Source organism: Pocillopora damicornis, chromosome 11 (assembly GCF_964200805.1).
Source record: "Pocillopora damicornis chromosome 11, jaPocDami1.2, whole genome shotgun sequence".
Lineage (NCBI taxonomy): Eukaryota > Metazoa > Cnidaria > Anthozoa > Scleractinia > Pocilloporidae > Pocillopora > Pocillopora damicornis.
Window position 1 is genome coordinate 10217440 of NC_142680.1, and position 25511 is coordinate 10242950.

The following is a 25511-nucleotide window of genomic DNA, read 5'->3' on the forward strand; positions in this document are numbered from 1 at the left end:
GAACTAAAAAACCAAGAAAAGCGAAGAAAACTTGCTGATGAGAAAAATGCATGAGTTTTCTTGTTAGGTGTTTCATTCGACGAGATAACAGTGTTCATCGCATTTTATGTCTTCGTAGCAAGAGAACGAAAGCGCAAAAACTGGAATGTGATCCACCCAACGTTTCCATTTGCAAAGGCAATTATAACTTGAACAGTCCATAGGCATGTATATTTTACGGCTGAATGTTGACAGTCAGTTGGTCAATCAGTCCGTCGGTCAGTCAGTTTTCAACCACTCTACCGCTTAACAGAAAGCCAGACACTTAAGTCAGACGCACACTTAATTATTTAAAAAAGTTATATTTTGCTTTTTCAAAGAAACAAGAATGATTCATGTGTGGATCCCTTGGATTATATGCTTCTTCCTACGCCGCCTCCAATGGATGAAGAAGGAATCTGGAGACTTGAGAGAAAATACTCGAGAGGCAGAGGGAGAGGCTCATACAAGGCTTTTATGATTTGGAAGGTATGTGCTACTTACCGAAAAAAATTTAATTTTGTCAGGCTCTGTTGGTGGTTAGGGATGATTTCTTTACAGTTGCGAAGGTTTTAGACTTTGGGAATCCGTGTCAGCCCTTTTCCCTAAATTTTTCCAAAAAGTGGCAATTCATTCATGACTAATAAACATTCTGACACCTCCCATTCCGGGGCTACATTGGAAAGCTTGCTTGCCCAATGCCCAATCCTCCACAATTTCAGATCGTTTGCTGTGTTCTATATGTAAATCGACCAACCTACCCTCCCCTCCTACCCGTTCATCGGCCTCCACCAGTTCAGTTCTTCTGATTGTTCACCCACAAACTTCTTTCGTTCGTTCGTTTAAGTTATCTAATTCCTGGCAAAACTCATGGCGAGATTTCAGTCTTCCTATTTTTGAAGTATCTTACGACATAATGGCGAACATAAATAAGTGTGATAAGTATTCCTCGAGCTCTTTCTCATATCGCTTGTTGTACAACATAGAATGTAACAGACAACCAAGCCGTTATCCCAGACGTCATCACGGACCCTGCAGCTCGAGAAAAAGAACAGCTGAGAGAGGGTGAGTATGATGACAACGAGAATACATCGCTTCACTTTCATAGTTGTTTAAAGATGTAAGCAAAAGTACAAAAACAACTTAGAGAACAGCCTTAAACCTTAAGGATTTTGTCTACTAATTTCTCCTTACAATGACATCCTTAAGTCAAATGTAAAGGTTATGAGAATTAAAGAAATGATATTAATGTTAGGGTGCAAAGGGTTAACAGTGAGCAATGATTGACTCGTTACGCGTAACTTGGCGTAATCATGAGCGAGCATTCGGGCCCGTCTTCGAATTTAATTTCCATGCGTTTTACGCTCTATGGGAAAAAATTATCTTAACAAGCGTCTTTGATTTATGGACACCAGAACTCATTACAAATCCATTTGAAGAAGAAGACCAAAGAAAAGAGAGAGAGAAAGAATCATGGAACCTCGAAGAAGAGAAGCAACTTTGTTCTGCGTGAGTATGAATCGGAGGTTTCACCACGGCCTTTTTACAGTAGAATCGCAACAAATCGATTTTGCAAAGAAAAAAAATGTTAAAAAAAAAACTTTATGACCGTTTGATTTCAAATCGCTCTATGAAAAATTTGCGCGAAATATCGTCCTTTCCAAATTGTGTCCTTCATGCAAGAGGCGAGAATTTCTTACACCAAGACAAGCCAAACCAAATCAAGAACTTTCCACAATAATCTTTCCGTTTGCGGTTTATTAATAATAAGGTACATTTCGCCCCGACTAATCAAAAATAAAGTAGAGGTGCAATTTTTGGGTAAATTTTTTAGCAGTGATGCGCTGCGCGTTTTTCTTTACCAGTTCATCGCAATTTCAAGAGGAAATGGTTGCTAAATAATTTATTGTTTCATGCAAAGATTTTTTCTACGATGAGTCAGTAAGGAATAGTTTGATCAGATGTGTACTTAATTTGAAACAGACAAAGATATCAAGTCAGAAAAAGGACAATGAAACTTATAATCAGAAACAGTTTTATTGTAACTCTCCGTCGTTCATTTTAGTATTATCTAATACATTTTACCGATGCGTATGGTCTTGTACGGTAGGTTGAAAAGAAAGAAGAAAGACTTCTCTAAAGCAGCGAAATCAGTACCAAATAAGGTAACGGGACAAATCAGCACGATTATATGATAAGATAACTAACGTCGGTGAGGAAATTTATTCAATGTCGTGCCCAGGATCATATCGGTTGCTTGTCAGCTGCATTACTTAGCAACGAGGAGCCAAAATGACCCCAGACTCGAGATTAAAATGCAGTTGCCTCGCAGTTTCCAATCGTTTGCAAACATGATTAAGTGTTAATAGATGGTTGAAGATTGTTGTTGTTGCATGTTTTTCTTATACATTTCAGACGCGAGAAGAATGCGTGGTACATTGGTATCATTACAAAAAGAAAGAAGATCATATCAAGGTCAGAGATAGCAGCTTAGCTTTGTACAGGAGGAGGGTGGGAGGAGGGGGGGTTATTTTCCTTTTTGTCTGAAAACAAAAATTGAAGTTTCTTCGTTGTTTTCCCAGAAAAGCGGATAAAAAATTTGGTGTATTCATGAAAATTAGTTCTAGAAAAAGGTTCCCATTTACTTATTCCCCAAAATTATCCGTTAGCAAGTGTAGAAAACCCCTGAAAAGGTTTTGTTTATCTGTTTGCTTTTGAAGAACAACACTGACTATAAGTCTAATTCCAGTCGCACCAACCAAGTTGCGAATAGGAAAATATTAAAAAGTTCCTCTCGATGCTGTTCTGCCTGGTAAAATTTATGATGACGGGAGGTACTTCAAAGTTAGGATATCAATAACTTCCTTTTCTCTGAAAAACGCAAAGGATACCTTGCTCCCCAGTAGGTATCCTAGAATAAACCTTGCTCCAGATAAATTAATCATCATGTTCCCATGTTCCGGTGTTAATAATTAGAAGACCATAACCTCCTAGCTTTAACTGGCCACCATCGTGAAGTTATCGATTACGCTAAATATAGAGTATTGAGTTGAAATGGTATTGTGGGTTTGATTTTCTGTTGTTTAAAGATAATGTTAGGAGATGTTTTTGTTTTAGAAATGAAACTTCTCGGCTGTTTGTGACATTGGTATAGACAAGAATTGACTCCGTATTTTAATCACACTCGCAATACCCGATACTTTACAATTTTCATTAGGACTCGTTTATCCAGTATTCTCACAAATCTATGTCTCTTGGTTTCTACAGGCGTGCAACACTTGCGCGGTCCGTGTGGAACGAAAAAGGAAACGCAAACTGATCGAAGAACAAGAAGACGCTGCAGAGGCTGCCTCGCCTCCAAAGAAATCGAGGTCAGGAAGGACCATCAAAGTTCCTCGACGCTTCTCTAAGGGAGCCGAGGGGCGTCAGATGTGAAGAAGAAGCCTCTGCGCCAAGGGGCTCGGGGGGGGGGGGGTATGGGAGAAGGGGGGGTCACACAAGATGTTGGAAGGAAAGAAGGAGATTATTGTGCTAGAAGAAGATGATGAGCAATTAAAATTTTGGTGAGTATAAAGGCAGATGAATCATATTAATTCAAAACTGAAGGTAGTGTATTCAATAAGAAGTGCTACAATTTAAGGAAACAGCAGAAATAAGATTCTAGGAGGCAGTCTTTATATATGAGCAGAGCAGCCTGAATTTCTCTATTTTTTGATGGCCAATTTCGAAGAGCTTCTATGCAAATTTTCACTTTGTTGCTTTCTGTTGTTGTTGCTTAAACCGTTGGATTTTAATTTTGTTTTTATGTATACTATATTATGAGCGACATATACATAATTATTTGAAAATAATAAGTAATTCGCTCAACTAAGCGGAGACTGGGGCCAAGACTCTGTGGCTCGGTCCAATTTGGTCAGCGGAGTTATTCACCAATATTGAACCAAGGCCTGGTAACTAGCTAGTTGGTAGCGTCCTTAGTAGCAAAGTTTGACCCTTTTCCGTTCTTGCACCTAAAATCCCATCGTCATGCCGCGAAAAGCTTTAACTTGCACTGTTGCATTAGATATCTATCAGGTAAGACCTTCATTGACTGAAACATCTTGAAAAATATGAAGTACAAGGGCACGCAAAATGGCAGATTAGTGCGATATGCTCCTGCCCTGCGACAACTTGATTTTGTTGTTGTTATTCTACAGATAACATGCCCAGGAACACGGCATTTGAACGACAGGAATATGCTTTTTCTGTCGGTTTGTATTTTGGGACAGACGAAGAGGACCAAGTCGGTGTTTGCGACGTTCCCTCTCGCACTGAATGAAAGAATGTACTTTAAGAGGGTAGGAGATTTGTAGAAACTATACTTGATAAAGAGCAGACTGTACACGAAGATTGATATGACGCGAGTCCACAGATGTCTCTGGATAAATAATTAATCATCTCTCTGAACATTGTCAACGCTTCCCTAATTAACTTATTGGCTCTTCCACAAGCGTTCTTGGTTCTTCAGATATATGATTGAGTTTCGTTATTTTTTTAGACTTTCGTAAATGCAAGGGAACCAACTCATGTGATGGGAATTTTGGAAGGTAAACACAGATATTTCGTTCAAAGTTGCACTAGGAAAATTCTCTTGAAGGAAGTACAGGTTTCTTATTCATATTTTGCTGATTTATTATTTTTTAGATGAACATGTGTTATTTGAACTCGTCCAGTACTCTGATGTGTATAAAGGTGAGTAACAGAACTTAAATTAAAACCGAAACATGATTATAATTTTATGTTAATTTTAAAGGTCTCAGATACATTTGCTGCTTGTTGAAAGACTTGGAAATAATTGTTCATCCACCTGCTACTATAAACTATCTTGAGGGCACACTGTGTTTATTCATGTAGCCTGGCATGTTTTGTTTACCCTTATCTGCTGAATAATAATTCACTCTGCAGTTAGTGTCAGCCACCCTTCCAACAACTGGTATAAATGGAGTTAATAAATAAGCTGAATGAATTTTTATTAAGTGAGGTAATAATTTGAGCCAAAAGTTATCACTATGGCCAAATTCTTTAACCCTTTCACTCCCATGAGTGACCAAGACAGAATATCTCCACACAATGTCAATACAGTATCAACCAGACAAGTGATGAGAATAGAGAAAATACTAAATTCTCTGAACGAACATTTTAAGAATTGTATGGTTGGCAGTAAGGAGAATTACAAATTTGATCAGGAAGTTAAAGGGTTATGAAGGAGAATATTTTGGTAGCTCAGTCAGAACTAATTAAGCAAAATCTTACAAATTGCCTGAAGCCCTTATGCTGTAAGAGGAAATAAGTCATTCTATGTTCAAAACAATCTGGGTTCTTTTATTGAATATATAAAAGAAACAAATAACTAAAACTGAGGCATAATAATTGATGCTTGGTGCACAACAATTGAGAAAGAAGGGGAAGATTATCTTATTATCTCATTCTGATTAAAACTTCTAAGATTAAGTTTTAGTTATTTTGTTGTTGTTAAAGGAGGTAAAGTTCTGGCTCGCTATGAGCAATCAGCTAGGGAATTTCTGTATCCTACACCAACCCTGACAGGCAAAGATGGTGTGGAAAGGGAGCTGTTACTGGGAAGAACTGTACACTTTACAGTAAGTTAACTGCAGTGTTACACCAGAATGCTACACAAGTTATGCACAAAGATTATAACATCAATGAACAAACTGATTTCAAATTTTGACCAACATTTCTGACATATACTGTTACATTGGGTCCATCTCGATATGAATTTGTTATTTGGAATTTGCAGGGTACTGATCTTAAGTCAGAATTTCCCGTAAACTAAATTTAAACCAACAACAGTTTCTAAGTGAAATGTTAATCATTAGGAGACTGCAACTTCCTTGTTTTGTCTGGCCACCATCTTGAAGTTATCAATTGTGCTAAATATAATGTACTGAGTTGAAGTTGTGTTGTGGAGGTTGATATTCTTTTGTTTAAACATCATGTTTTATTTTAGACATGAAACTTCTTGGCTGTTTGTGACATCGGAGTAAACAATGACTGACTCTATATTTTAATCACACTCTTAATATCCGATACTTGAAAATTTTAATCAGGATTTGCTTATCCAGTATTCAATTCCCTTAAACCAACAACAGTTTCTAAGTAAATGTTAAAATGTAAGTATATAAACTATTTGTTTTTTTTAATTTTATTTTTGAGGGTATCGATCCTAAGTTAGAGTTTTCTTCAAACTCTACAATTCAAGAGACAACTGTTCCTGGGACATACAGGGAACTTACCAGTGTCAGTGTTGATGATGATGATGATGATGATGAATCAGCTTCTGATTCTCAGGTAATTGATCAAATGGCAACACTACCCATCTCCAGGTTCTCCTGTTGGGTATCTCAATCTTGTCATCCTTACAAAAAAAATTCCCTCAATCCTGTTATTGTGACTGTCACAGTCCTTATCACACTCATAGTCAAATCTTTGTGATCCCTTGCCTTAGAGAGTGAGATTCCTAGGTCTTGTACATTACATTCAAATCAAAGCAAACATACCTGAGGAATACCTTGTCTAAAGAATTATCATGCATCTCTTCCAATGGTCAGAAGACATTATTCCACAGAATTATTTCAGGAAAGTTAAAGACCTTTCAACTCTTTAATTAACCTATTTCTGACTTGTTGGTTTGGTATGGCATCTTGATTTTTGTCACTGGACATCCAGATCTTGGTTCTTTTAAATTATATTTTCCAACTCCCACCAAGAATTAGTCAAAAATCCAATGCATCTTAAAAAAATTTGAATTATCATGAGAGACTTTTCAATGACATTTGCATGTAACAAATTGCAGGCAGCTCAGCTACAGAAAATGAGATTGTTTCAACCTTAACTTTTGTCAGGAGGCTTGCTATATTCTATTTCCTGATTCCCACCATGCAAAATCCTACACACTCTTGACCTTTTGACCCGTATAAGTGTGTAGCATCTAATTTCTCCTTACAATATCACCCCTGAACCAAACATTAAGGTCAGGAGAACAAAGGAAATAATCAACAAATAACAAAGATCTTGATTGTTAATCAAATTCTCCTTGTCAACACCTTAGGAAACATATAGAGAACAGTAAGGGGATTATGGATAATGCTGATGTCAGGGTGTAAGGGTGGACGAACTAAAAGCATTTGATTTAATGCATTCAACAGGCTGAAAGCAGCTCAGAAACAGATGAAGAACTCGTTTTAACACCAGCTCCAACCCACCATAACCATAGTATACATGCCAGGGAGTACCACTGTATCTGTGAATGTCCAAGGTGCCCTGAAAATCATGGGAGAGTAACCTTAAGATCAAGGTCACTGTCTCCAACTCACAGACCAAAGTCAGCCACACCTTCCCTCAGACCTCCATTCAAGGCTGGCAAGGCTGATGAGAAAATCATATCTCGTCGCAAGTTTGTAACTCCCGGACAGTCGAGACGGAAGAGTAAAATATTTCCTTTGGAGGGGGGCCCGGGTAAGAAGATCATGATGACTGTTCTAGGTGAAACTGCAAAGTGTTATTGGATGGGAAAAGTTGAACCTCATACATGTTACTAACCATGGTTCAAGTCTGTACGCTACTGTAAGTTACGGACCAATTCTAGTTTTTTTTTTAATCCGAGCAAGCGAGGAAAAATCAGAACACATCTGCTAAAATGAAGTAGCCCGCAGAACAGGCGTAATTTTTTGTGCGTATGAGGGTGACTATATGCAAGCGCGAAAAAAAATTTTCTTTCGCGCTCTTCTTATAGTGCGTAATTCGGGATAGCCTTCATTCGCCTGAAAACGCAAAAAAATTATGCCCGATCTGCAGGCTAAAAAATTTAGTTACTTTCAGAGTACCTACTTGGTTGCTTTATAAAGCGGGACAACTATAGTGAAAAAAAAAATTGACAAAATTGCCTTTTTTCTTCAACTAACTGGGCTTAAACGCCTTGAAAAGATAAACAATGTATTTTTTCCTTTTAATTGTCAATTTTTATTTTAAAAAAAGCTGACTGATTATGGCTCTTTTTTGTACTTAACACATATAGCTCCGTGTCCAGATTGTAGAGTTCCACACAAAGAATGCATTGTCTGCCAAGCGTACCTGAAAGTCTATGGCAAAGACTTTTTGAAATATCGGTTTGGTCGCGTTCCACACAAGCGGACCACATCCACGCCGGCATACACATCTTTTGTTTCAGAACCACCAAGGCCTCGTGCACCTGCACTAGTTGACGATCCTCTGGATGTTTCAAGGGCTTACAGTGAGCCCATCCCCAGGAGTAGGAGAATATTTCCACGGGAACCTGATGGTTACGGCTCGTATTTGTCATCAACTAGTCCAGAGATCCATGATCGGGTAGATCGCTCGATTAGAAGGCGTTCTCCGGTTCCTGTAAGTAAGCACTAATCATTGATAATTGTCGTCGATGCTCCAAAACACCGCATTAGCCACCCCCTCTCCCCTCTGCCAACGTCGCTCACGCCACCATTCCTGAAAGAGAGCTGAGATAAAAAATAATATGATTAAAATTACAGCGAATTGATGGAAAAAATTATTTTACAGTAAAGGAAATTAATATGGAAGGGTTGGTAAGTTTTCAAAATGAGGTAAAATAACAAAATTTCCTCAAAAAAGCCAAAAAAAAAAAAGACGCGGGCAAAGAAATGCCGGCACTGATTAGCGCTAATAATGTGGGCTTGCTCGTAGACAACAATTAAGTGAACTTGAATTCTTCAAACTTTCGTAGCTGATGTTGATTCCTTATTGAGGAAAGAGAGGGAAACACCATACCTCCAAGTAGTGCAAGACTTGATATTTAATTTCAGGATAAGTAGATTATCATTCCCTGCTACTCTTTTTCTTTAGACTTACACTTCCAAACGTTTTGTAGAACTGTCAGATTCTGAAGACGATAATGACAGTTTGCTCTCTTTACAAGAACTGAGGTGAGATTTGATTGCTTTATTTGTTGGTAAGAATTAGTGTTTGTCTTCTTTGGATTGTGTATGCTTGTATCCTCTTGTGAGATACAGTACATGGGTGCGCTTGATTGAGGAGATTCAATGGCTTGGTGATGAGTGCGCTTGACCGCGGCCTGAGAGGTCTGGGTTTGAGCCTTGTTCAAGTCACAGTGTTTTCTTAGACAATTTACTCGCACCATGCCTCACTCCGCCTCGGAGTTTAATTGGGTACCAGTGTGATGTGAGGGTAACCTGCGAAAAGTTAGCGGTAAACCTGCAATCGACTGACATCCTCTTTATGGGAAGGGAGGGGAGGAACAATATTCCATATCACTTTAGAGCACTAACTTCGCAAGATATTATAATTGTGGATATATGAAAATCATATGTGTGCACTGCGGTGAAGAAACGAATATAAGAGATCCTCGCAACTTTGATCTTCTCCTTCAGTAGTGTTCATAGTTGCGAGGATCTCTTATATTTTTTTTTGCAAGATATGTTCTATGGGTCTATCATCCACTGCTGATAAAAGCTTTGGAAAAGCTGATGTAATTTTTAACATTAGCCATTAGTTGGACCTAAAAACCTACTCTTGGATCGTTAACTTTTTTTAAATTTTATTCCCTATTAATAATCACAGCGTGTTTGCACAACTGGCCGCTTTAGGCATCTAAAACATTTTATTAGAAACTCATTATGATAATGGACACCTTGTGGATATTATCAAAGCTATGAAAGGTGAAGACATAAGAAAAATGTAAGACCTTTATCATTTCACTTCGTAATTCAGATCAGAAATAAACGGTGCGAGGTTAGAATCTTTAGACAGATCATTTGAGGATCCTGAACATCCCACGTTAGGGACAAGATTAGACAGAAGGTAATTACATCAATATCAGTTATAATCGGTGACATGTTTCTTTTTTAAAGTCAAGATAACTGCCCACCAACAACGAGAAGCTCTTGACTAATTTTAAAGCTCCTTCGCGTCTAAACCACCCACACTTTGCCATGTGCATATATATATATATATATATATTTTTTTTTTTTAAAAGTGTTTTTACTGACATCACAACAAAGTTAAATCATCTCCAATATGGGAGCCCCAAAGAAGTTTAACCTTGCAACACACTCACCTTTCGACTGGACGGATACAATCTGCTAACTCATTAACACCGGCTGAAGTTTTTCTCTGTTTTTGTCAAATTTCAGCCTTCGAGGTTATTGACACGCAAGTTAAATGGAAAATCGTTGATTTCCTCCGAAAGGTGATTTTCATATTTAATTGTTATCTAAATGACGTCTTCTATTATAACAACATGACCAAAGAAATCTTTTCTTGAGATACCCATTATCTAGCGTTCACTCTCGTTTTGAGAATGAGGCTTACGTGAGTACGGAAAATTCCCAATTTACAAACGATTCAAGATCGATTACCTCACTCTTGCATGGGACCAGTCACCAGTTATCGCCTGAGGTGGGGGGGGGGGGAGAGTGAGGAGCAGGAGGGGGCGGAGGTCGGAGGATTTTGGGGTTGAATGGCATGCTTTTTAGGGGAATCAGGTCAATTATACAGTGAGACAACCAAATCCTCCGATTTCCCCCCCCCCCCCCCCACCTTTCCCCTCAGGCAATAAACATGACCGGTTCTTTAACAGAAAACTTTATCAGAAAACTTTGATGCGTTCACAGACCTCTCCTGTACGGGATATCTGAAACATTTCCTTACTCAACAATTTTCATCTGTCTGTTTCAGTGTGACTGTGCCTCTATCAAGTGACTCGTTCTGGTCTAATCTCAAGTCTCAGTTCACTGGGCGGTCACACCGGGCCTTATTTGAAGAGTCATTAAAAGAGATATATCGGAACATGTACAACACTGTAAAAGAGGCTCATTATTAGAAGCAAATCGCGACGTCTTGCGAAAATCCCATACAGAATTTCGGGTCTTTTTTACGAGGGTTTTGTAACGACGGTTTTTTCAAGTGTTCCTGGGCCATATGGTACAGGCAATGTAGGAGCTATGGAAGCTTACTTCAACAGTTTTATAGAGTTTAGTATTTAAGTTTTCATCAAACTTTTATCTTAGCAACTCTTCAACCTTGCATGTATTTTTACACTGATCTGACACACAACTGTGTTCTTTTGTCTAGTCGGTTCAAAGCGGCACGAGTTGCTTAGCTAGGAGTGTGTAGTATATGGGAACTCGAAAGTTAACATTTATTAAGTTAATAGTAATAAATCTATTTATTTCTTGAACGTGGTATGTTCTTTTCATGTGACCTCATACTTAGAACGTTAATTGTGAGAGGAAAAGCTCACTGAACTTCTACCAGTGTAAGTTTTGGCATTTTAGGGAGCCTTTAATTATATGGGTCAATTGAAGATAGAAGCCCTATTCTCACTAGGGATCCCTTCGAACAATGGTGAATTTCAGCATGTTACGTGACTCCAAACCCCTGGGATTTTAGCATGAGAATGGTTATGCAATCTTTTACACGTTTTTTGGCTATATAATCTTATTCCGGTGCGGTCAGTCCTTTATAACCTCAAAAGTCCTTTCCACGGCGTTTGAGGAGGTTTAGCTAAGTGCGCCCCTCCCTCCTCCCCGCAGCGATGATAGCGCCTACGCTCCAGGTAGCTACCTACTCACTTCCGCCTCGGGCTGGCCTTTCCCATATCTTATAACATCCTTGAGGCTTTGTTTGTGGGTAGCCCTGGTGAGAATATTTTACCTTCTTTCAACAACCATTTAAGCCATTTATGAAATGGAGATATATCAAACTGGAAAGAGAAGGTCACGCGGTAAACAATGGGCATAACCTCGACCGGCTAGTGCCCCAAAATTTCTAGCCTGCGAGCATGCCCTCAATATTTTGCGCTGCAGGACGCGCGTTTCCCCGCCCGCTAGAAGATTTGAGACAAGTTAGGGAGAGGTTTTCTAGGGGTCTGACACTGACTATGGCTCAATGTCTGTCCCAGACCTCTTGACATCTCGACAGCTCGCGTTGCTCAAGGCCTCATACTTTTCGGCCCACGAAGATGCGCTAACGACGAGTAATTGCTCCCGGGCTAACCGAGTTTTCTCACTAAACCGACGATTAAGAGCACCTAAAACGAAACCTAAAAAGTAAAATCTTCCCTATATCTCTCAGTAAATATGCACGCTATGATTGGCCAGCTCAGCAAGCTGTACTCTCCTGCACAGCCCGCTTTACTTAAACCTGATACTTGTTTCCAAACCCTCTTGTTGATCAGTTTTCTTGAAATTGAGTTAAAAAGTGCTCATGATTTCCTCCAATTCTGCCCTTGTCATTCAAAGCCGTTGCGCATTCGAATCGTTTCGTAAAAAAAAACTTTGCCGATAAAGAGGCTTGAGTTCAAACTGCGTCATACACACAAGCAACCAAATTAATCCCACTAAAAAAATCTGGGGCCTCGTTAACCGTAAATTCACGTATTCATGTCAACTTCGGATTTAAGTGTAAGGTCTCTAAACATGACTGGTTCAATGATCATATCCCGCACGACGCACGTGGCAATAAAAAACAGCAAGGGGGGAAGGGAAGAGAGAATTACAATTTGAAATATTAATTTGAAATATTATATCCAAGAAACTCAAGAAAACTTTAATTCGTCTCCCGGACCCGACAAACACACAAAGATAAGACACTAAATATCTCAGTTTGTCGTCTCGATGCACACCATGGAAACTATGTGGATAAATCACATTGCGGATCCTGAACTCGATTATTAAGAAAGGCTTATATCGTGAGACGCATGGCTACGCGCTCGCTCTCATGAATAAACCGCAAAATCCCTGACTCGTTCGTGCTTCTATGGCCCTATCTTTCTCGCGCTGCAGCAGACCATCAAAAGACATGGGAGGAGTCCCGCAAAAATCCCCGTAGGGCACAAGGACCGAGTGACAAGCGCAAGTGGGACCGAGAAATGTGTGAGCTACGCGGTCTCGGTATCTCTAGGGTTACTGAATGGCACATATGTTCAGCTCTTCAAGCGAATCGTGGGACCGAGAAATGCCGCAAGCTACGCGGTCACGGTATCTCACAGGGTTACTGGATGGAACACATGTTCAGCTCTTCAAGCGAATCGTTTAAAGAATACTGATAATCATATGCAAACAATCATTGGAGAGTTTTTGTAAGATCAAAATGTCAATGCAATGTTTACAACTACGACTGAGATTAGTTTATAGCTTTGAGAACACGGGTTCCTCTTTGTTCATTGTCGACTGTACAGCTTTCAAAATGTCTTCCGTTTGTAACATAGCCATGTTCCAAGTGGCCTGAAGGGTGAAAAGGTAAAAAAAAAAAAAAACAAAACCATTAACCATTTTCGTCATGAAATTGAACAAACTGGTTGTGCTCTGATTGGAGAATAAATCTTTTGTGTGTACTAAAGACAATTATTGTAGCCTTTAAAGTATGTTTTTTACCATGTATTCCAAGCCCTCTTGTGCTGAATGGTCTCTTGAAAAATTAAGGTTGTGCTTGGTCCCTGCCATGGCAACAGGACTTTTCTTGGCGATCTGGCCTGCTAGCTCCAACGCATCCTCTAAAAGAATATCACGGCCTGGGCTGACGCGACTACAAGGAAGGAAAATAATTCTAAAATTTCAGTTTGCGAGAGTGTGAAATTGTGAATAAAAATTTAAGTCGCCACATTCTTGGGTAAATTTTACGACGCGCAAAACTACCTTCAACTTTATCGAGTACCAAATATTGGTTCAGTAAGAAAAGAGAACACATAAGAGGCAGTAATGAACCAAGATGGATGGCTTAGGATGGAGCAGATTGACACGGATTGTAAATTAATACAAAATGTTTAGTTCAGTAAGATAAAAACATAAAAACACAAAATAGACAATAATAAGCCAAAAGGTAAAAACGATGATTAAGAATGGAAAGGAATGAAATAGGTTGTATAATTGTCTACAAAATATAACGAAGTTCTGTAGGATTGAGAAACACCAAAGAAGCAATAACAAATCAAGAACTTCAAGGAACAAGAATGATTAAGGATGGAGAAGATTGTCACAGATTGTAAATGACTTCAAAATAGGAGTTTGGTAAGATAGAAAAACACCCAGGAGACAATGAGAAACCCAGAAGAAACAAGAATGGGTAAGAATGGAGAAGATTGTCACAGATTAGAAATGACTACGAAATACAAGTTTGGTAAGATAAAAAAACATCAAGGAGACAATGATAAACCCAGAAGAAACAAGGACGGCCAAGAATGGCCAAGAAAGAATGGAGAAGATTGTCACAGATTGTAAATGGCTACAAAATATAAGTTTGGTAAGATAGAAAAACACCAAGGAGACAATAATACACCCAGAAGAATGAAAGTGGCCAAGAATGGAGAAGATTGTTACAGATGGTAAATGACTACATTGTCCAAAATGTTAGTTCAGTAGGATAAAACACACAAAAGAGAAAATAATTAACCAAGTATGAATAAGAACGGCCAAGAAAGGAGAGGGTTGCCTCAGATTGTAAATGACTGCAAAACAATACTTTCAATTGATAATGCGTAAGTCATTTCAAAGCTTCAAAATCTTTCTTTCCCCCTTCCCCCTTGGAAGCCCACAGGCAATCCACAGGCATTTGAACAGAAACTGTCAAGTCTTTCCATCCCAATAAACATGTTTGGTCTTTTTTATGGAGATGTTCCATGGTCAACAGTTCACTTTCACACACAGATGACCAAGAAGAAAAGTTCCACAACAAGTTTCATGCTTGCTGATGTTGTCTTTTTAAAAAAAATTGATGATCAAATCTGACACTTGTTCAGGCATTTGAACACAATTTTGGCCCAGAGGAGGGCAAATTTGAACAAACCATCTTCAAAAGTTCAAATGCCTGAGGATTGCCAGGGGTGAAGTTGAAGCTTCAGACTTACTGATGCATTAGACTTTGAGCTCAGTTTGTAAGAGGTATCACAGAACAAACCTTACAAATCCAAATTGCAAAGCTTCCTCAGCTGTGAATCGTCTACCAGTGAAGCAAAGTTCTCTTGCAAGACTGAAAATCAAAATAGAAACAATTTGATAGCTCTTCAATTCTACGAGGCCAGCTGCTTTTTTTTTTTTTTTTTTTCTTATTTTCAATATCAAGGGTATCAAAAAAATCTCTTCAAAGACCACTTTGATTTTTGGGGTTTTATTGTGTTGAATAAAAAGTAACAAAACAATGTTCACCTGTCATTTCCAATAATTTTTGGAAATTTCTGCAAAGTACCCAAATCTGCAGCCAGCCCTATGTCAATTTCCTTGAGTAAAAAAAAAAAAATTTGAGAGATAAAAACAACAATTATTGATGAAAGAATTTCACAAAAAGCAAAGAAACATCATGACATCACACTGGAATGATAGTGATAATGAATAACAAACCATGATATCGATATGCTGAAATTTATTCAACACAATTGTTACAGTGTATGCCAAGACTACATAGACAAAAATTATAATTATTTAAACCTTCCCACCCAAACATCAGTATGCATATTCTCCATACTGTTATCCATACAATTCCCCAGGTGCTGGCAAGGAGAATTTGTTTAACAATCAAGAATTTCTTTTATTAGTTGGTAACCATTCCCTTATACTTGTGACCTTACATGTTTGATTCAGGGGTGTTATTGTAAGGAGAAATTAGACACTAGCCACTCAAACAGCTCAAAAGCTTAATAAAGAAAGAGGACACTTAACACCAAACAAATTGGCTGAAAACATTTTGGCAAACTTATTTTCATTTTCAAAAACATACCTCAAATATTGTTGGGAAGGAAGTCAAATCTTTTTTTTGTGTGCGTGTGTCCACATAATAGCAATTGGCTGATCAATGCATTATAATTTACCATTATACTGATTGGTGCAAAACCAACATAAATACAAAGTCAAAGAGAGCAAACCCAAAGGCTATTGTCCCACAGATCTGTGGTTAGCCAGTGTGCACACCCTACATTTCTCTGTTAGTGGGAAGATTTTAGACAAGTGGAGTGGAGGTTTGTTTGGGATCTAGCTGGCTCCAATAATCATTATCAGTTTTGTACTCCTTGCAAGTCTCTTGCTATCTTGCATTACTCAATGACTCAGACTTTCCTGCAGGTGAAGGAAAGTTCATACCTAGTTTTAAGCTCAACTTTGGGAAACTTGAACGAGTCACTTACCCTAATTTGAAACCAAGCATCAGAGGAGCAAAGACGGATGTCACAGGAACAGATCATATCAACTCCTCCACCTACACACCCTGAGTGAACTGCTGCAATGACTGGCTGTGGACATTTTTCAATGCTACGAAATGACTCTTGTAGGAAGAGGATGAGTTTTCTCAGCATATGAGCTCTTCTGGAGGGTTCCAAGTCAGAGTTCATCAAATCACTCCCCATATCCATCAGATCAAGACCTGCAATTTAAATTAACCAGTCTCTATTTAAACATTTAAGATGCATGTATTAAAAAATGTTTAGTTAGAAGTGAACTTTAATTACAGTGAAGTGTTTGATTTTGTATTCAACATTCTTATCACTTACAAATGTTTCTATTAAAACTAGGATAAGTTTGGATGGCAAAAAAAAAGCCTGCGTGTTCTTCAGACATCACCAACTTTGGATGAGAGGCCTAATCATTCGTAGGTTCATGTATCTAATGTAATATTTGCCCCAACCTGCAGTGAAGATTTTTCCTGCTCCGGTTAAAACTACAGCTCTGCAGTCAGAATCATCACCAATCTGCCGAAAACAATCCACCATTTCCCTGTGCACCATAAGAAGATGAGATAGTTATTTGAAATGTACACTACACATCCAAGTTCCATTACAATTTTACCAAAAGATATTGGAAAGTAGAATTGTCAATGTAAGTATGTACATGGTAGAATCACTGAATGTCTTACCATTTTTACCATAATAATATTAGTGCTTTGTAATTGCCTCTTCAACCTTGTATGTCTGAGACAGTAAAGTGGTATGAAACTCTATGAGATGTTGTGTGAATCTCCAAGCCAATCTTGCAAGCCATATTGGTTTGCAACACACTTATCAAAAGGACAAGCATTATTATAAAAACTTAATATGCAGTATTATAAAAAGTGCCCTTTTTGATAATTCTTCTCTAATGACTAAAATTTTACCTTTTTCACAAAATGTCACAAATAGCCCATTGACAACATAATGTATGGAGAGGTCACAAGCTGACCTTCTCCACAAGTTCAAGGCTGAAGATCACCAAACCATTCACAGGCTGATCATAAAAACCAGAAACATGATATGCATAAGCTTATCACAGTAATTCAATATGAAATCTACCTCCAAAATGTTCCATTCATGGCATTTCTTTTGTCTGGTCTGTTAAGTTCCACCTGAATCACATGTTCCTGTGGTTTAGTCACAGCAAGAGTTTCAAATTTGTACTGTTCTGTACTGTTCATTCTGGTATTTGAACTATGGATTGCACTGCTTTGAGATGCCAACAAAACTTTTTCTGGCTTCAATGATACGCATGTATTTGATAGACGACCACTGATCCCTAAAACTAAGGAAAAGAGGTATCATGAAATTAGTGTTGAGGCAAATTGGAGATGGTATCAATGTACCTGCAAATGTCTCTAGGACAAAGGAATTTTTAAAAAAATACCATAACCCTTAAAATTCCTTAAAGCGATAAGCATCTAATTTCTCCCTGCAGTAACACCCCAGAATCAAACATTAAGGTCATGAGAATGGAGGAAATGATCACAAGCTCTTGATTTTAAGACAAATTCTCATTGTAAGTACCATTGATAAGAAATATATAGAGAGACCTTGCATAGTGATGTTATAGTGATGTTAGGGACTGTAAAGGGTTATCGCTTCTGCAATACAAAGAAATACTTTCTTCTCCTACGCATGTTCATTAAGTCTTCAGAATCAGAGTACATAAAGGTACTTTTTTACTCTTAATTTGATAGCACGTATGCACGTTTGCTTAGCACGTATTGCACAACTCTGAAGAACTATTAATTAATCGAAGGTAATTTAGTGTTAACAACTGGGTTGAAAACGTAAATTAGCCACCGTAAAGAGTAAAAAAGCTGACGTTTCGAGCGTTAGCCCTTCGTCAAACGCTCGAAACGTCAGCTTTTTTACTCTTTACGGTGGCTAATTTACGTTTTCAACCCAGTTGTTAACACTAAATTACCTTCTATACTCTCCCACCGACGCAGCACCACAGTTTCTTTAGAAACTTACCCCTTCATTTATTAATTAATCGAAGTTGGTGTTGAACTATTTGTGAAAGGCAGGGCCCAGGAGGGAAAAGTCGCCGCATGGAGCCTGGAAAAGTATGTTTGCTTCATTTTAACACATGAATCCAATTGTAAATGAAGAGGTAAAGAACTTGCATAAAATTACATATCAGCTGTAAATATTACTGTTTTAAATTTTACCCTGCACAAGTTAAAGAGTTCTGAAACTACTCTTTCACGTCTCCCATTTAAATTTTAAAAACTTACCTCTTCCAATACCAAATCGGGAAAACATTTGTCCAACTTTGTCCTGAAAAATGAACCTAAAACCTTATATTATACTCACTCAGAAGTTTCCCCTTTCCGCCATTTTGAACTGGGGACGATGCATACTTAACGTGCCTCGTTTCAATGTTACTTCTAGCTAATTATAAAGAAAAATAGCAGACGGCTCCATGGCCAAGACAAGCGAGAAGCTATACCGGATCCTAGCCTTTGGGGACAGCCTTACCACAGGAAATACAGGAGGTGAGCTAAATGAAGCTATGGACAAGCCTTACACGATTCGCCTCTCGAAACTACTGAGAGACAACCACCCTGACTACGCGTTCAAGGTAGACAACAGAGGGATTTACGGCGAGTTGGTTTGCGGTGAAATGACAGAAAGATTACCTAAGGTTTTACATGAAAGCGGACCGTACGATTTAGTGATTATTTTGGGAGGAACCAATGACATCATTGAGGCTAAGAAAGGTTTAGAAGATTCACTCTTTGAAGGAATAACAAACTTACATGCTGCGGTCGTAAGTCACGGCGCAAAGGTCATTGTGCTTACAATCCCAGAAACTGACCTTTACGTCAAAGATCTTAGGGAAAATGGTTTGTGTTGGGTCAAGGAAGAAGGAGAAAACATTCGTTTGTTGGTAAATGAGAAATTAAGGGAATCTATTGGGAGGAATGAAGAAAACGTTCACATCACTTTATGTGACTTTGCCGTAAAGTTTCCTCAACAAAGCTTGTGTGACAAGGATTTGCAGGAATTATGGAGCGATGGTTTGCATTTTACAGAAAAAGGCTACAGTAAGATGGCAGAAATAATCTACGAGGACATGAAACATCTTTTCACGTCCAGAATGACACAAAGAAAATAATTTTAATTTTTTTATTCAGGTACTTATATGTTTTTCAATTAATATTCAAGCACATCTATAATGAAATGTTCTTAAGGTCTAGTGTAGTTCAATGATGTGCTTGTAAAATTAATGATGTCCAGCCAATGAGTTTCTTGCAGTCTTTGACGCTGAAAAAATTTATTTAACTTGCCAAGTTGAGCAACCATTTAATACCAGGCAGGACTCTATCCAGGTTTTCAACACAAGCTGAATTTACCTAAAAGGTAATAATATCATTTTTCATACTTTGTTCAAAGGCAAAAACAGAGCATTACTGAACAGTAAATATGAATTTCCAAAATTTTTGGTTTAGAACTGATGAATATTAAACGAATTTGCCTCCCATGAAAATTTTTTCTTTTTTTTAAGGAAAGCTGAAGAAAAAAATAGAAAGAAAGAGAGATTCCCTGCAGTCATGGACCTTTCTTATTATTTTCTAGGTTATCTGAACATAAATATTAATTATAGTAGTCTGGTCTCAGCAAACATATTGTTGAAAACAGCCATTAATATTCCTGCAGCTCATCAACCACAATGTAACTCTAGAGCCAAAAGTGCATTAAAATCCATCACTGCTTGTCAACAGATTTCCAGATGTTAGTCAATCATATTTCTGCATCATGAGTGCAATGCAGAGGTCAAACTCTCTAGCTAAATCAATTGTCGCTACTCTTTTTGTGCCTTACTTCCAGGGTTCCACATTGCACTCCAAACATAAATTTTTTGTCTTGCATAACTTTTTTTCTTGGCTATGGATTTCACCAAAAGGAGGAGCCTCTTGTAGTTGTTGGAGTAGCCCAAGATGAGACTTACTAAACCTCTCCCTCCCCTCCCTTCCCCCCCCCCTCTCTTCCCCCCCTCTCCTTTAACGAGCTTACTGGTGTTCAGTAATGTTTCAGCATTGGAATATAAAGACTTCTTCAGATTTCTAATCGAAGGCAAGTACATAATACTACACTACCATATGGCTAACCTGCCATGGTCTGTTGAGTTGTCTCAGCTGTAGAAGCTCAATGACAGTTGCACAGGACAATGAAGGTGTGATTTCTTTTTCAACACAAGACAGCACTAAAAGAGGAGCCTTAACTTGTGTCCAGTTCTCATTCATCATGGCAGACAACTCCATGTCTCCTACATTCACTGTTTAGAGAGGACAGAAATCCATATTAGGAAAAGTATTTCTGACTGCTGTATGTATACCAGTTAAATGGTCAAATCTGACAACCTGCTTTTTTGAAAATCTAAGATAAGGTGACAAATATGAGATTTGGAGAAGGAAATTATTAAAGATATGAAGAAAAATGGAACTTCCTTACAAAGGGTGCTATTGGTAATGGCAATGACAGAGATAACCAAATGATAATGATAACAAAAATACTAATATTCAAGTGTCATTGAAATAAAGGAAAGGATGTAATTCTCTTCATTTTGGTCTAAGATTGTACACAATTCATGCTGTTCTGAAAGTGTTTTGTTTTTTGTTTGTTTGTTTTTTTTTTTCAAAATAACCACTTGTGCTGTCTCAGTAGACAAGTGAAAATTGGTCGATTAACTGCTACAGGGAATTTTGGAAAGCATATGTTTGAGCATCTATGTTATCAGAAAGTTGCTTCAACAAATGTCTAACATTTCATGTGACAACCTTTCAAACTTGGCAGAGCCATCTATAGATGTACTCTAATCAAGTAACAGTTTAAACACTTTTTTCATGTAAAGATTAATGAAAAAAATTTTATTATTGTACCTCTATCAGAGTCAGCACAAGAGTCGACGACATATATAAATGCATTTACAGTTTTACAAAGTTCCCTGACTGGATGGCTTAACTCATTGGAGTGGGACTGGGACTCATGATCCTCATCATCTTCAACATTATTTGCATTTTCAGCAGAAGCCAGTAGTTTACTAAATCTTGGTCTTCCAAGTCTTACATTCGCTTCTCTTTCTTTTCTGCAAGAGATCATAAAAAGAAGACACCAACATAATGTTGTTTCATACATACATGGACATGTTGCATGACAATTTCTTTGTTTTTGTTTGTTTGTTTTTGCTTTACCTCAGTACAGCTCACATCAAAGCTTGTGAAAAGGAACAATGAGAATGAGAGAAATGAATTTTTCATTTCTTTTTGGCTGCATAACTTCTCTTACAGTCTACTATTACCTAATGGAAAAGGATTCAGATGATTTCTGGGAACTAAATTTTTTTATGGGGCAGTGTTGGAGAGTAGACATAAGTTGTAAACTAAGGAACTTTTCCAAAAAAATTACTCATCTATAATTCATCTGCAAGGTAAATTGATGAACATTACTGCAGATTTTTTTTCAGATATCCCTAGAAGGAATCGAACCTTAGACCTTCGGATTCCCCACTCTGATGCTCTACGATGGAGCCACAGAGACTCTGTGGTGAGCAAGGCCCTTTTTAAAGTTCACATATGAAGTCCACTGGGAAGTTCACAACAAAATTTCAACTGAATTTCAAGAATTATATTGTTTTATGAATAAATAACTTACTTGTTTGAAGCATATAGTGTGATAAGGTTTAATTCCATGTTTTCAAAGCTCAAGCAAACTCCTGAACCAACACCTTATTGAACCATATAACATAAGATTAGTTCTAAGTTAACTCTTCCACTTCTAAGATCTCTTGAGTAATTCTCCCTTCTGTCTGCTAAACAATTCTTGCAGTGTAAGTTTGGAAAATTTGGTATTGGATCAACTAATAATTGCCCGATTGATAATTTTCTTTATTCTCATCACTTGTTTGCTTGATTTACATGTATTATTATTGTGAAAAGAAATTCTGTCCCGATCATCATTGGAGTTAAAGGGTTCAAAAAAAGGAGTGAAAATTGATTTTTATCGAAGAAACTTTTGATTAAAGAGAAGGTTATTACTTTTCCTACTAATACATGCATTAGATAAATGTAATTTCTATTTTAATTTGATCTAGGTATAGCAAAATTAATTAAAACTGTAGTGAGCTCTAGCGTCTAAAACAAATTTTTTTCACTTCACAAAAACATCAACTAAAGAAGGTGTAAATACCTTCAAACTGTCCTGGGAACATTCCTGTCACCTCAAATGGTGACTTTTTATCCCATAATAGTTGATGCACAAGTCCCTTGGTGTCTGACTCCAACCCAGGACCAAACATGACTAAGCGGGGTGATCTTCTCTTGAAAAAGGAGGACAAGTTTTGCAGGTTGTAGAAGACTATTGACTTGAAAGACTCTCTTGTTTTTCTTAAGGATCTGCACCCTGGACAGCACCTTAAGTATCTACCAAGAAAAAGAGAATGGCACTTGATGTATATGTAAATAGTGTCAATCAACTCATACATGGCTATTTCTCACAGGAGTGAAAAGTATGGTTCTGCAAATCTTAAACACAAGTAAGTAAAAGGAGAATGAAAAGAGATGCATGTCCTCTCAAATTGAGACTGACCCCTTAAATTTCAAAGCAAAGTAATACCCAGCTTTTTGCAGCATTATGTGACTTTTAACCCTTTAGCTCCTAGAAGTGATAAACATGTAACTTGTCCCAATAATATTGGATTCCATAAATTATCCAGCAAATGGGTAGTGAGAATACTCCAACTTATCAGGTACCAAACATTACCTTGATTGAACATCAAATTTGCGTAACCAGTTTACAAGGAAATGTGTAGCAGCTAGAGAGGAGAATTAACAATCAGATCTTGAGAATTAAAGGGTTAAGGTGTAATGCTTCCCCAATTGTACACTATGAGATGAAACTATTACTCCAAAGTTTACATCTTCTGGCTCAGCAGGGACACAAGAAAGGGAGTGAATTAACTTTGATTGTATTCACCCAGTCTTGCCATCAAATCAAATTTTATTTATCAAAGAAGAAGCGACAAATATTATGCTCGACTGTGATGCATATTGTCTCACTCACATTTGTTTCAAAGATAAATCTGATCTTGCCTCCATGTAAGTTGATGGACATGACTGATATCCCATAGTGCTCCACTTGTGCATGTCACGTTGCAACAAGTTCATCCAGAGTACCTTGTCTTCACTGAGCATGTTCCAATAGTGGCATGTTGACGCTGCTGTGCAAAGTGATCTTGCATCCAAGTATGAGAATATATTGAGTTGTAAGTTTACCTGCAATGAACACATTTTAGATTTCAACAGATTCCATGAGTCAAGATTGTCAATTAATCTGCTGGCCTTGGTGTTTTGAAACTAAGAAAATTTAATTGTTTTATGTTTTTAATTCAAGTACCTCAATTTAAAAATTAGTTGTAGTTTTTGGCTAAATAATAGATAAATAATTAAAAATGATGTACAGAATTTTTGAAATACATTGATTAATTTAAACTTCATGCCAGTAAACATTACTAAGTAAGACACTACTCGAAGTTAACTCTTCTTCTTCGAACTTGGGAGATGCTGAGCAGACGTTTGACTAAACAATCAGTTAAAATACAAGATTACATAATTATTTCCATCATTAAAACACTGATCATAGTAGCTGCAATTAAACTACAAAACTGCTTTAGAAAGATAGATTAACTAAATCCTAGTTACCGGTAGCTCTTGGAAACCAAATTCCGATATGGAAAGTTCCCTGACGATCAATCTTTTCCCTACATCAGCTCGTGCTTTTGACGGTTGAACTGTTATTTCTTGCATTTCTCTTTCCATGATTGTAGTTTGATATAACTTAATCAAAAATTTGACTGGGTAAGTAGCTGCTTCAAGAAAGCTGTCCGTATCTGTAGCTAAGCCGGAAATAAAATCCTCAGATTTTTCGTTTGCTTCGCCTCGCATTATTTCGTCGTTTACCTGAAAATGAATTTCAGACTTGGTTGTTTTTGTGTGTGCTACGACAGTGGATGACATCGATTACTGGCGCTTAACGCAAGAACTGGTGTTTTTCATTTTGTTACGCTTGGTTTCAGCTGCCCACAGAGCTACGCAGTTATTATTGACGTGGCAGTTCCCATCACTTCCCGTTGTTACGGAGAGTCACGTAAATCCTATTTTTAGCAACTTTCAACATAATGAAGAACTCAAGGGGTTTCAAAAACGGATTGACATAAAAGTAGCGTGATACTTACTTTTAAGCTTCCAAATTCTGTGGAATAAATATTTATTTCTTCGCACTTTTGAGTGCACAGTTTACCGACGTTTTCCGTTTCATAACTAGTCTAGTCTTTATTCAATCGTCCATCGATGTTTACAAACTCTCAACATAGCTACCTCAAATTTTCTCGCTGCTTGCAAAAGCTATTTCTTTAAAACTAATATGAATGATGAAGTTAAGGCCCTTTTAGCACATTTTGCGTTCGCCAATCAGTGTTACATATAAGATATCACTGCTTACTGCATATTTGGTTTAGTTCGGCAATTTCAACCCAAACGATTGCGTGACCATAAGGTAAGGTTTGTCTCGCAGTACATAGTGATTCCACCATTACGTTCCACTAGCTGTGGTAAAGACGACAAAGTCATCGATAAATAATTGATTTTAAAGCTCCCCTTACCATGAAAGTGTTACTTTAGTCATCTATTAGTAATAAATTTCGGGCGGCCGTTCGCGACTACAATGATTTCCTTAACAAATAATAAGAACCGTGACCGTGAAATGTTCGCATCGCTACTTTGGGGCTCGTTTCCTCACTGCTTGAGATGTATTCACGGTTTGGGGTAGTCCTACAGCGTTTTGACTAAGGTAGTTTAAAACTGGTTTCTCAAAAATAAGCGACACACGTAAATTAGCTTTTCAGTCATGGAAGAGGAGAGACAAAGCCTGTCTCGAGTACAACAATTGCAGAGAGAGCAATCATAAAGTACTGGCTCTCAGGAAGAGGTTGAGGCATGCACTAGGATCTACTAACTATTGTCAAAGATAAAATGCAGGGATAAAAAATATTTGAGGACAATTCTTTGGAATACAGAATTTGGGGGACAAAAAAACTATGGGTGACAGATCTTGCAATAATATGTCCTAGAGTATACTTTTAATGATACTACCACTCAAAAGAAAATGTTCAAAATGACACAAATTGAGATTCTCTCATAGCAAGGATTAAGATTCAGATTATGCA

The 25511-nt window shown here is 37.7% G+C and overlaps 4 protein-coding genes and 1 long non-coding RNA gene across 6 annotated transcripts; 3 read left to right on the forward strand and 2 right to left on the reverse strand.

The window, feature by feature from the left end:
- Positions 1–278: 278 nt before the first annotated feature.
- On the forward strand, positions 279–1783 carry LOC149037429 (uncharacterized). The gene is made up of 3 exons (XR_016180741.1): positions 279–507; positions 1005–1083; positions 1434–1783. It is a non-coding gene; the product is annotated as an uncharacterized LOC149037429 (long non-coding RNA).
- A 2176-nt stretch (positions 1784–3959) lies between these two features.
- On the forward strand, positions 3960–11266 carry LOC113677150 (spermatogenesis-associated protein 6). Of its 2 annotated transcripts, XM_027193908.2 has the most exons (12): positions 3960–4092; positions 4215–4355; positions 4556–4604; positions 4702–4749; positions 5536–5657; positions 6232–6366; positions 7224–7533; positions 8093–8439; positions 8914–8993; positions 9799–9888; positions 10221–10276; positions 10765–11266. In XM_027193908.2, exons 1-11 carry the CDS (start codon positions 4045–4047, stop codon positions 10234–10236), a joined length of 1386 nt encoding a protein of 461 aa, XP_027049709.2. In that variant the 5' UTR covers positions 3960–4044; the 3' UTR covers positions 10237–10276; positions 10765–11266. The 2 variants fall into 2 exon arrangements, with proteins under 2 accessions (XP_027049709.2, XP_027049708.2); XM_027193907.2 differs by lacking the exon at positions 10221–10276 and having other exon boundaries at positions 3964–4092.
- Positions 11267–13143: 1877 nt separating this feature from the next.
- On the reverse strand, positions 13144–18701 carry LOC113677153 (delta(3,5)-Delta(2,4)-dienoyl-CoA isomerase, mitochondrial). Its single transcript, XM_089188074.1, has 8 exons — positions 18523–18701; positions 17339–17564; positions 16699–16787; positions 16202–16437; positions 15231–15301; positions 14983–15054; positions 13464–13614; positions 13144–13313 (listed from the first exon to the last, which is right to left on the reverse strand). Exons 1-8 carry the CDS (start codon positions 18548–18550, stop codon positions 13218–13220), a joined length of 969 nt encoding a protein of 322 aa, XP_089044200.1. The 5' UTR covers positions 18551–18701; the 3' UTR covers positions 13144–13217.
- A 9-nt stretch (positions 18702–18710) lies between these two features.
- Positions 18711–20010, forward strand: LOC113677152 (uncharacterized). The gene has a single exon (XM_027193910.2). The coding sequence runs from the start codon at positions 18711–18713 to the stop codon at positions 19404–19406; it is 696 nt and encodes a 231-aa protein (XP_027049711.2). The 3' UTR covers positions 19407–20010.
- On the reverse strand, positions 19404–25433 carry LOC113677151 (F-box only protein 4). Its single transcript, XM_027193909.2, has 7 exons — positions 23989–25433; positions 23351–23562; positions 22478–22710; positions 21944–22016; positions 21172–21377; positions 20401–20567; positions 19404–19644 (listed from the first exon to the last, which is right to left on the reverse strand). The coding sequence occupies exons 1-7, from the start codon at positions 24301–24303 to the stop codon at positions 19570–19572; spliced, it is 1281 nt and encodes a 426-aa protein (XP_027049710.2). The 5' UTR covers positions 24304–25433; the 3' UTR covers positions 19404–19569.
- Positions 25434–25511: the final 78 nt, after the last annotated feature.